This window comes from Schistosoma mansoni, chromosome 3, assembly GCF_000237925.1.
Source record: "Schistosoma mansoni strain Puerto Rico chromosome 3, complete genome".
NCBI lineage: Eukaryota > Metazoa > Platyhelminthes > Trematoda > Strigeidida > Schistosomatidae > Schistosoma > Schistosoma mansoni.
The window spans coordinates 25,926,841-25,938,930 of NC_031497.1; the positions used below are offsets into that span (position 1 = coordinate 25,926,841).

Below are 12,090 nucleotides of genomic sequence, written 5' to 3' on the forward strand. Positions count from 1 at the left end.
TTCTCTTGAAAGCACGCAGCAAACCGTCAGCGATAGTTGTAGAAAAGATCACATGCTACAAAATAAGATGACAAGCTAGTAAATGAAGAGACATCCATGGACTATCGTTGAAAGCGTTAGTCGTAACTGATTGTGAGTCAAATAGTGAGCGAGTTGATAATTTCGTCTTGGGATGAGAAATAGAACGAAGGTGTTATCGATAGATAGGTTAATCGAACCGACGTTCCTACGGAAGTCGATTCTAGGGGGAAGCTAATGTAACAGCTCAGGTTGGTTGGTTAAGAGTTGACCCCAAACAACCAAGCATATGCTAAAACAGTATTGTTCAAGTATTCATTCACTTCCTTACATTTTGTAAGCGTTATATTCCCTATTATCTTATATTGAATGTTGAGAGCCTTTGTTTGTCTGAACAGATAATCCCACGCTCCACTGTGACTGCGCGAAGATCGAAATAAAGACCTATTCACTACTTCTCTGGTTTCTTCTATCAATAGCACGAGGGTTACCTGTTGGTACGAAAGATTGACATACCTTAGTTGTGTCTATAATTTGTTCCGACTCCGCGCCATTTTCAATTCAAACGGTTCTGATGTAAGAAAGAGAACAAATTCTATCAAAAATGTAAAGTACCTCAAACGGTATAGCCTGTGCTATGAAGTCAAAGGTTCCCCCAACACAAAATAGCGTGCTAAGCAGCAAAAAGATAAGATAATAAGCAGGATTTCAATACCTGAGGATCAGTGAAAATATTCTCAGCAAAGTGGGATGACATGTCTATTTTCAAGGATCCCATCAATCCTTCCGAGAGAACAGTCAAAGGTTAACAGTCACAGAAAGAATGACGCCGTGACCTTGGGTTTTGTCAAACACGACATCGTTGTCAATATTCCGGCAACATGCAACAGAAAAATTAGGTAGCAGATGGCACGTCTTTAATCAAAGTTATATAATTAAAGCTCAGGTGTGGAAGACAGAAAAACAAAGTATGGTTAAAAGAGATCTGAATAAAGGTTAAAATTTATGACAGAGAGAAGAAACAAAATGAACAACATTATTGCCCAAAAAACTACTGTGAACGGATTTTCAGTGCTTTCATTCTGTCACAATCCGTGTTCGGCTTCTTTGCACTCAGGCAGCTCAAACGGGGCTGGCCTAGGTATGGTGACAGAGTTAGATGAATGATTTATATTCAAGGCATATTCATCCGTTCTCTCGAATTGGGATCAGATCAATGAGACACCAGAAAAGATCTAGGGTTTTTTTAGCAGTCATAATAACCAGAGTACATGAGGCAGAATTCATCTGTACTGACGAGAAAGATTCCACTCCTGAATTTAACAGCTAAGGAATGAGAAAATATCAAGGCTTATGGCAATTCTCATTCACTAGGAAGGCCAAACTGAAGATACCACAGGTGTTGTAGTTTGACAACACTTTGCCAGTAACACCTCCTATAATTTAATCGCGCCCACCCAGTGAAATTAAAAGCCAGAGGCGAGGAGGTTGGAAGATATATTTGATAGATTATCAATATATCGAGGAGTGACTGATTTAAACTGGCTAGTGATTGCAGGAGACGCTGAGCACGCTGTTCGAACTCGTGGTCTGGTGTGGATGCATGACCGAGCGCCTTTAGCTAGGTGAGTCCATTAAAACTAATGTGGTCAGCAATCAATGTCGAACACCTACAGAGCTATTGATTTTGGGGATTTATTTAATGCTACAACACCATTCACATAAACCATTTGTAGAAGCTTCTCACCCTTATCCTCTTGTTTATGTATGGATTATACAGAATAATTCACAGTTTCTTCCATACTTCTTATAGGACTAACATAGAGCTTGGATATGTGTATTCTTGGCTTTCCCATTTCAAAACCTGGTCTTGTCAGTTCCCAGAAACCTTAATTATTTTCATTCCCTCTTTCTCCTACTGTAAAGGACGCGAACTTTTTATCGAAGCATGTTTTAAAGTTTCTGATTTGCGTAGTTTTGTCCAAGTTGCATTTAATGTGGTAACTCACATTTGCGAATTCCCAATCATTTTCATCGAACGATTCTGGTTCTGATGTCCAATCTTCTGAGATCGAAAGGTGTGGAATTTCCTTCATATTTAATTTGACGATATTAGGTCTGACTCGGGCTGACACCCCGCTCTTGGAAACGACATGGAAATCCACAACTAAAACTGTTTTATTACTATTGCTTGTGAATGACATGTGGCCGAGGTATGTGACAATAAGTAAATAAATCGAAATAACCTTAGACGTCATAAGTACCTAACTTTCCAATTCACAGTCGGGCTATTTACTTTTTCTGAACTATTAGATAACACATAACGTTTCGCTTCCACGACCTTTAGCGGCGGGAAGATGGGTAGAGGATGTACTACGTTTCTCGTCGTTGCATTAATGACGTTTAATGTAATATTTCTCGTAAGTATCCGTAGGCCATATTCACGAAACAAATACTGAGCAGATTTTTTATGTGCCTCCTTTTTAAGAATCGTAAGATTAGCTTCCTAGTGTTGTTGTGTTCATGTTTATAGTTGATTGAATTACAACTGAAGACTTATTCTTCATTCTCTGGGTAGGCATAAATGTTCTAAGTCATGATATATCTTCTACCATTTATTCAGAACCCATAAGTTAAAAAGTTTTTATTTTTCTTTAAGCTCGAACATCTTTGTCTGTAGTGTAATTGGTCACTCAACCAACAATGAATTTATATAAACCTTTTTTATCTGCATGTTTATAAGGCATACTAGACAAACGATAAGGTTGATGTGACAACTAGCTGTAATTGTTCCATTGTCTAGATTCGAGAATCATGTCCACTCACAAGTTAATTTTATGAACAATATTTTTAAGTAAACGAAAATAAGATATGCTTTAAAAGTTAGCATTTATTAAGAATGTAGAGTAGTTTTAGTTTTAACAAAAACCAGCCCGAGCATCTTGGTGTTAATACTTGTTTTACGGGTATCGAGCCATGATTAACATCTGGGGTTATAGTATGCCGTGGCAAATTACTAAGTATATTTGAGAATTGTTGTTGATTGTATTAGCGATTTTAGCTGATTTGTGTTTGCCTATAGTGTCAGTCACTGTACCACGCAGTTTGTCATGCAGGAATCTTTCGTAATGCTGTGGTTAGGGTTCCTGGATGACATTACTACCCATCACATATAAGCTTAGTTTGAGGCCGATTACTTAAATTTACACTTTCCGATACGTTCCACGTCAAAGGAATAAAGTAAAAATAAAAAACCTTGTCTCGAGTTTCATATAAAAGTTAATTGCTTACTCTTTCAAGATTCTAGGTAGAATTATTACCAGAATGGAGATATGTGAAGATTGTAATTTTAATGGTTGGATTCATAAACCGATTCTAAGCTAAACCACCATTAAGAATCTGGGGGCACTGGCCGGCTATTCCGTCCCTGTATAGGACTCCTCAGCAGTGCGCATCCACGATTCAACTATTAAAATAATTGATTACTCAATAATTGCCTATAAATTACATACAATGCCCACTAGTCAACAGTTGTAATTTTCTTCCGTTAACATGTTACGCACTTAATATTACCAAGATATTAAAGTACTTTCACATGGTTCACAATCGCTTGAGCATTTATTCATTCTTACATTAACCGTTGGAGATATCCGAACAGTGCTTGTAGTGTATATGTTAGTGGTAATGTAACACTCGAAGGCAAAATATCTACAGCGAACCTCAGGGCGCCGTATGCTACAAAAAAAAGCTTTCAGTATTATCGGAGAAGTGAGAGGTGTGAGTCAAAGCTGAGAACTGTGTCAGTCATATTTCACTGACTTCTTGTTTTCTGTTTGATCAGTATGATTTATTTGATGCAATTTTTTGGATATGAGTTTCACTCCTGTAAGTCTTGAAGTCAATCTCATTGCACCTCGGTACAAACAATAGTTTATTATATCTAATTAGCAGAAAACGAATACTTAACTGACGACTTCATCAGTAGTTTCAACGGACTGAAAAAAGTCACTATATTGTGACTCATGATTCCTACCACTTTATTTTCGTTTTCTCTAACACTATACTCTTGTGTGAAATGTCTTGGAGGTCGTATTATGCCCTAATAAAAAGATTTACATATGAGTTAAGTTACGAACAAGTATTATGGGAGCTACCCGAAGTTTGTGCTGATGATGTTCAGAAGAACGATGAAATCTCCACGACCAAACCGTCCAGCTCAGAGAACAAAACCCCATCAAAATTATGTGAGCTGTTTGGTGCTCTTATTCTTTCAGTTATTTTCGAAGTAGCGAACTGCTTCTCAATGCACTCTGAAAATGTGGGGTTGCTTACTCATTTTAAATCTTATCCATACTAACACCTAGGTAGTATACCTATTAGTCAAGCACAGAATCTAGTCAGTGAAATCTATAAGGTATGAATACAAACTGAGTGTTATAACTTGTGGCCTTGTGTCCCTACCAATATATGACGTAGTGATACCGCCAATTAGAGAACAGTGAATTATCGACCGAACCGATGACGCATAAACCCGTACAAGCAGTCTAGAGTCTCTATCGGTCTTTATTCCCGCCTAGCTCTACCTGTTAAGTCCAGAATACCAATTCCAGCCTTTGCAATATGAATCATGTATTTCAAATGTACTGCATTCATACACAAACCAAACAGACCACATCGTACCATAAAACAGAAAATAACATTTATACAAGATCTAGCCAAAAGTGGCTGTGAATGTGGGAGACAGTAATTAATAGACTGGGCATAACTCAACAACAGTGAATCGTATAATAACAGTCCATGGGTCAAAATAAAGCTTATAATAAGAGGAACATGAATGTGCATAGTTTAGCTAATTAATAATTAAACAATAGGAATATATGTACCGTATTGGTTCATAAACAGTTCTCAACAGTTACCATTCATAATTCTCATCGGGAAATAACACTTCCCTTTTTTTGAAGATTCGGAGTTGATATCCAGACTTTGAATTTTCTGAATTTATCCTCCCCCACGAAATAATGTTGGATCCTTATATCCACAAGTTACAATTGATGTGACTTTATTCAAAACATATTTGTCGCATTGGGCAGAGAATCCACTAGAACTGACTAGATCGTGAGAATGAACGACATTTGATTTGAGATCATCAGGGTCTGATTCTTCTAAAACATTTTCACTAAATTTATTAATAATCTCATTAGTAGATAATGGACCATTAGGAAAATCAGTATATATCAAAATTTCACCAGGTTCTTGATTATCGTTTGATGCATCCGACATTATTTTCTCATTTTTATAAGAAATTTCAAAAAACATATGAGTCATGAAGATAACCCATATTTGATAAAACAACTCGAGAATCCCGATAAGTAGATTCATCACATAATTTTCTTCGCAGAATGATGAGTTCCATTTGGTGCAACTATGTTCATTATGCTTCTCGATTTATTTTCTGTTTCTTCATTGGCGGGTACTGCAACAATTTCATAAGCATTTAGCAAGACATCGTCTTTCTGAGAGCTGGACGAGTCATTGTCTCTACATTGTGTTTCGGAGATAATGGGATATGGATCCACTACGGAACGTGTGTCTGAAATGGACATTCTTGAACCACTAGGCGGATCATGTGTTACTGCTACTGTTTCGTTTAAACTACTGTCTATCAAGGATTCATGGAGGCTTTTACTGACACATTCATTCATTCTGCAGTCACTTTCCAACTCGGTACTAATTCATTAACCTTCATCACATCTCCAAAGCATGGATGATTCAGCAGCCGTGTGCGTAATTTGCCCATAAATTCCAACTGATTCTTTCTAAAACGCCGCTGTTGTCGTTGAAGTAGCAGCTGCAATTGATCGGAAGCGAGAGCCATTCTCTGTTTCTGTGTGAATCAGCACGGTTCCTGTTGAGTGTTGTGACACTGATTTTCCTATCTCATCTAGTTTCAATTCCCTCGGGCGACGAGTCATTGTTTGACCAAAAAGTCTACAAATTGACGATATAAAACAGAAAACCGATTTGTAATTAGTCTTTGGCAAAAAGTTATTCTCATAAGTATTTGAGTAAATAAATAATCTCAAAATTTCTTCCAAAATGTGTCTGTGTCTAATGTGATTAAATGCGTTAAACTATTCTTAGCATAGTGAAGAAGAATCATTGATATCATGTCTATAATTTTAAGCTGAGCATACAGGGTCTTAAAAATCGTTCCATAATTTTTTTGGCTTGTTTTTAATTCTAAAGTTTCTACAGTGCTCGAAATTTCACACTTAGTTATTTCGTTTGACTCAAAATATATACTTATTTTATTTGACTTCAGTGATATACGCTTGTACACGAAAAGAGAAGTCTACATTCGATCAATGTTATATTATCTCAACTGATTTCCGTTATAAGGGTATAGAGACCAAGCAAGATAAAAAAAGCCATCCTTACTGACTAACTAAATCATCTATTTTTCGGTGTAGCTAATGTTTAATTAAACATACACCTAAATAAGGAAAATCAAATAAACGTTTCTCGCAAAAAAGTAACCTGGCTCATTGCCCACTAAGTTTGATATTATTATTTATTATTTGGACACATAAATATTGGTACGAAGAGGCACCAGATACATATGCGCCACACAAATCTCATTTGATTTGCGTGAGGGCTGTGATACTGCCCAGGTGCCCAAACTGAAGCAAGTGGTTTTCTTAGGAGGCCACACCCGAAGCCTTTGACCTCAAGGTCTGATCCATAAGGCAGTGGAGCATTGTGAGGAGATGCAGTCCCATGGTAGCCGGTGACCAAGTTTGATAGGATAATTAAATAGAAGGGATGTCACAATCAAACTATAAAGTCATTGGCTACTGAACTCAGTCGTTTGTAAAAGTGTATGAGCTGGACATATTCTTTCATCTGATTCTTCGATCATATCCTTTCATTCGACTTTTTAATCAAATTAGCATGATCGTTTTTCTTGTGCTTCTCTTCTTTTTCTGTCCCAATTTAATGTAATGACTTGAGCCAGTATATATTCGTGCCGTCTTTGGTTGTCTAAGATAAACTTTATTGTAGACATTAGAGATTTGTGTTATGACCCTCCATTTTGCTTTGAAATCAAAGTACTTTAGTTTAGATTTGTTAATTCTTCCATATGTTATTTTCAAGTTTCATGACGGTTAACAAGCTAATACAATATTTAAAACTCACGGTTATTTCAGTCATTTAGTGGACCAAACCTATTAATTAATAGACCAATCTGTTTAATTTGTCAAAATCAGTCGTCGCATAAGTTTTATCCATTGTACGTGGATTAATTATTTTCCTATTTATCAATATATTCTCATTGTTAATAGTTAATTGGTGCCGCAATACTATGTTTTGCCATATATTGTTATGTGGATTCATTAATTCAAAGTGCAGTATCTCGTTCTGGACATGCTGATAAAATGCAGAACTTATTATATGCTCTTATCGGTCTAGGATTATTAACAATTGTTGTGGCTGTTTTTGGATGTTGTGGAGCCTATCATGAATCTCGTTGCCTACTTGGAACATACTCTATTTGTTTAACTATTATGTTCGGAGTTGAAATAGCCACAGCAGCTTTGTGTTTAGTATTTAAAGTTGAAGTAAGTAAATTGTAACTACTTAACCTATATTAGACGGAAAGAAGGATTATTCAAGCTTTAGAAAATATTATCATGCGATTTAAAAATGAATCAGTTGATGAAAACTTCGACAGAAGTGATTCCTACCGTGATTGGATACAACAAAGTGTACGTTTTACTCATATTCACCATTGTTTGTTAACCAAAAAGAGTGAAATTTATTGTATATTTTGTTGTTATCTGCTGTCAAATTAAATTTTAAACTATGACGAAGGAAGTAAAAACGACGATACAATGTACTTTCGATGTAAATACCCCAATGTTTAAATTCTCTGATGTCCTTTTAATGGATATGATCACTGAAAATTTGCCTATAATATTATCTTTCTCCAATCTAATTTTTGACAACAATCTCATAGGATTAATTCAGGGCAATATCAATTCATCAGAAGGTTGTGTTTTGAAACTGAACGGTAAAATCAAGATGTACTATAAACTGAAAAATACAAAACAAACATTTTTTTCATGTTATAGAAAGTTATGTTCTGGTTTTGAAGCACAGTTGAGTCGTGATTTTATCAGTACGACTCAAAAACCAAGTAACGGGTCATGTAGTCAACTTTGGCTATATTCGCAAGTGTGGGGGTTGATGATACTTGTGGACTATATGGAGCAAATAAAGTGAGGCGAGTTTCGGGCTTGTAACGCACCAGTTGAAAGTCGAGTATTTTAATCACTAAACTAATACTCTGCCACTGTTTATATGGCAAAATAAATGTTTTCCTGCCTTACATTACAGCTGTGTAACAAAACTGGTGACATTTTCTACTGGCTCATTAGCTAACGTTAGTAAGACTGTACAAACCACTCAAAAAATTTGTATTTCTTAGGTCGTAAAGGATACTGTTTAGATTTCCATTCTTAGCGCTCTACTTGAATATTATACTAAAAAGTTCAGATGAGTGATGGACTCGCAGAATTTGAAGTCAAATTCATAATAAATTAAAGTTGAGCCAGGTCAGGTTCATAATTTTTTCGATATTTTAGGCATTGCGTAATAAATACTGTCACATAATTGTTCATAGATCTGGTGACGCGGGTTCGAAACCCACAGGAAGCATCAGTTCTCTGAAGATTACAAACACACCTTATTATGGAGTGCTAACTGGAACAAAACTTAAGTGCAGGATTTATCGCTGACTACATGCAAACTCTTAAAAACTCAAGATAGTGCCTACAATGTTGAGCCACTTAGTGGCCAAATTCCAAATTAATTGATATAGTTTAATCAACATTAAAAAATCCCCTGGACAAACATGACATTGTTCTATACTAAATGGTTATTCACTTATAAAGATGATTATAAAACTCAATTCATTTGTCATTTTATTAGAAAAGAAGACAATCGCAGATGTTTTCATTGATGTTTTTCCATCTATTATATTCTTTTGCTTCTACAGCTTCATTGTTGTGGCATCAATGGAATGAATGATTATCCAGGATTAACTGTCCCATCATCATGTTGCATCCCGAAGCATCAAAATTGTCCAGATAAATCTGCCTCGTATACTATAGTAAGTGATAAGTATAATTTCTCTAAAAAGAATTGTGATTGCTTGTCTGTTTTGTTAAAATGGTTGGTTTTCATCAAACAAAGTTTTCAATGATATTTTATTGTGTCAATGCCTTAGTATGACTGTAGAAAATAAAGTAGTTTGGCTTGCTAATCACTTCACCCGTCTTAGGAAATCTAACAGTTCAAACCATTACGTACCGCTGCTTGGTTTACATTGTTTTTTGATGACTGACTGATTTTCTAATTATAATCTTAATATACAAACACATAATGTTGTTATTTTAATTCTAATAAATAATTCGGACAAGTATGTAAGCTATCTCTTTCTTTCTGCTAAGGGTGTGCACAGTCAATGGATAAGTCAATGGTTCCCTGCTTTCGACTATTCTAATTGATTAGAACTATAGAATAAGTACTTGCTTGTTTCTGTTATGATGATTATGATGAACGACTGTTCGTGATAATACTTCTTTGATAACAACACTCAGCCGATTGAAAGTAAATAACCAAGGCAGTTATAAAACGAAAAAGCGGAATTATTTACTTGTAGTTAGTAGGATTAGATAAAAAAGCATGTCTGTTTATTGGGCCGTAAACCCTTAATAATTGAAGTGATTAGGGCATATGGTACTCACCTCTAACCATTATTTACGCCCAACGTACAATATTGGCTAATATGGCTGTATATGGGAAAAGAAAGCTTGATTTCAGCATCACTTACTTACCTACGTCCGTTACCTCTCATGGAATATAGGTTGCCAACCACCACCTACTTAACATTATAAGATTAAATGCGACCAGTACTTTGCTTATGGTAGTGATCGAATACAAAGGTCATCGAGCATCTATAAATTCATCCTGTGACCACATACTATTGTGCTCCCAAATGCTCTCGTACGGCTGAGGGTGGGGAGAGTCCTCTTTCTCGAAATGCTTTCACATGGTCACGCGTATACAGTCACTGCCAGGGAAGTCCTATTCACAACCTTCTAGCGGCGTTGTTTACGCGGTTAAGAGGATGAAAAGCGAATATCCGGCGCTTTAACTGGGTTAGTGGATATGGAGGTTCCTTTTGTCTTTCCAAGACTACATTCGTCGTGTTTAGCTTTCTATTGCAGTTAATATTACTTGTCTACCTCTATTTTCCATCTCTATTATTTCATTACTCTCCATACTGATATGATGAGCTATGGGATCTTGACGTGACTTATATTCATGTTAAATTCTATGTTTTCTGTTACTGACTGATGGCTACAGGTTATGTTTCAACTATTATACGCGTTAACCACGCTAACAGATGCTTCAAACACAACCAAGAATCTGTCTTAATGAATAACTTATCTACCTTCCTCCATAGTTGATAAACTAGTATACACACATTCGTTATATGTCTGTCAGAAAATATATATATCGATGTATACGCATAACCCATTTATCAGTTCCTAACTTGCCTTACACTTTTTTTTAATTTAACGCAAAGGACACTTATATATTATGAATTATTCACTAAGTAACCTTGTACATTTCTCTACCTTTTGGAGCAATATAATTTGTAAACTGATTATATTGATAATTATGATGGTAGTGGTGGTGGAAGGCATAAATTTATGTTTTCTCCTCCTGTTTCTTCTTCCTCTTCTTCCATATTTCTTTACCAGACAAAAGATTAAAAGTAATCTGTCTTACTTTTTTTCATAGGTCAAATGTTTCATTTTTCCAGAGTTTTTTTTCTGTTTCTGTATGTCTTACAGAATTTTTTTTCCTATGCCAAAATATGTGGGTGTTTATAGCTATTTCATTTTTTTGGGTCTCATTTTGACTAATAGTGATTTCTTCTTGTATATATATATCTGACATAAAACACATTTTTAGGCTAGATTATTCAGTGTTTTTCACAATTTGCCTTTAGAGTTTATTAGATATTTGATGGTATACCAGATAAGAGATGGAGTGTTCAACAGTTGTCCCCAATGTTACCTTTGTTGTAACTCGCAAAGTACAAATTTATTTACTTGACTTCAAGCTATACCTTGTGAAGGGTTAAGCGTAGTACCAATCTGTAATCCAATGGTTGAAATTTGAAAACTGTAATCACTAAGCCTCCAGTGCTGCTTTAAGAGTATATGACATGGCATCAGTTAGTTGATTAGGTTAGAAGTCTACAAAACTATGCACAGAATTTTTCGGCAGGGTCTTTCTCTACCACTTTAAGCGACTCGAAAATTAACATTCAGACTTAGCCTAGTTATTAAGCATTCATAACTCTGGTAATATAAATGATCTAGGTTAACTAAAAGTCTAAGGAACGATCGTGAGCAGTGGTGGGCAACGAAAGCAAAAGAGATAGAAAAGGCAGCGGCTGTAGGCAACACCAGGCAACTATTCAGACTAATAAAAGAAACCGGAATTAAGAAGTCAAGTGTAAGTGAGACAATCTCCGAAAAAGACGGAACCCTTATCTGCTCTCAACCTAAACGTTTAGAACGATGGGCGGAACACTTTAAGGAGCAGTTTAGCTGGCCTTCAGCTACTGCACAACTACCCACTATTCCCAGAAAACCTGAATGGAACATTGAGGTAGGCCCCCCGACCCTACTTGAAGTTCAAAAGGCTATAAGTAATCTGAAACGAGGAAAAGCAGCTGGTCCAATTTCCGATTTTCACTCTAATTATCCGACGATTTGTCGACTTTTCCCCTAAATATCCGACGAATTTCCGATTTTCACTCTAAATATCCGACGATTTGTCGACTTTTCCCCCAAATATCCGACGACTCGCCGATTATTAGCCTAAATATCCGCTACATTGTTTACTTTTCCACTACATACACACTGATGTATTTACCGCAACCGCCTCCTGTGTTCGCTTTCATTTCCCACACACAGCACACGAATAATG

The 12,090-nt window shown here is 36.0% G+C and overlaps 1 protein-coding gene across 1 annotated transcript in view; it reads left to right on the plus strand.

Moving 5' to 3' along the window:
• Window positions 1-2,375: 2,375 nt before the first annotated feature.
• The window catches only part of Smp_100080 (putative tetraspanin), a gene marked incomplete at its 5' end in the record, with an annotated part of 50,287 nt that continues 40,572 nt past the window's right edge, over window positions 2,376-12,090 (plus strand). Inside the window, 4 exons of the mRNA XM_018799790.1 lie at window positions 2,376-2,438; window positions 7,362-7,637; window positions 7,671-7,784; window positions 9,077-9,190. Of these exons, the coding sequence (XP_018651544.1) occupies window positions 2,376-2,438; window positions 7,362-7,637; window positions 7,671-7,784; window positions 9,077-9,190 (567 nt within the window). The remainder of the gene's footprint in view (window positions 2,439-7,361; window positions 7,638-7,670; window positions 7,785-9,076; window positions 9,191-12,090) is intronic.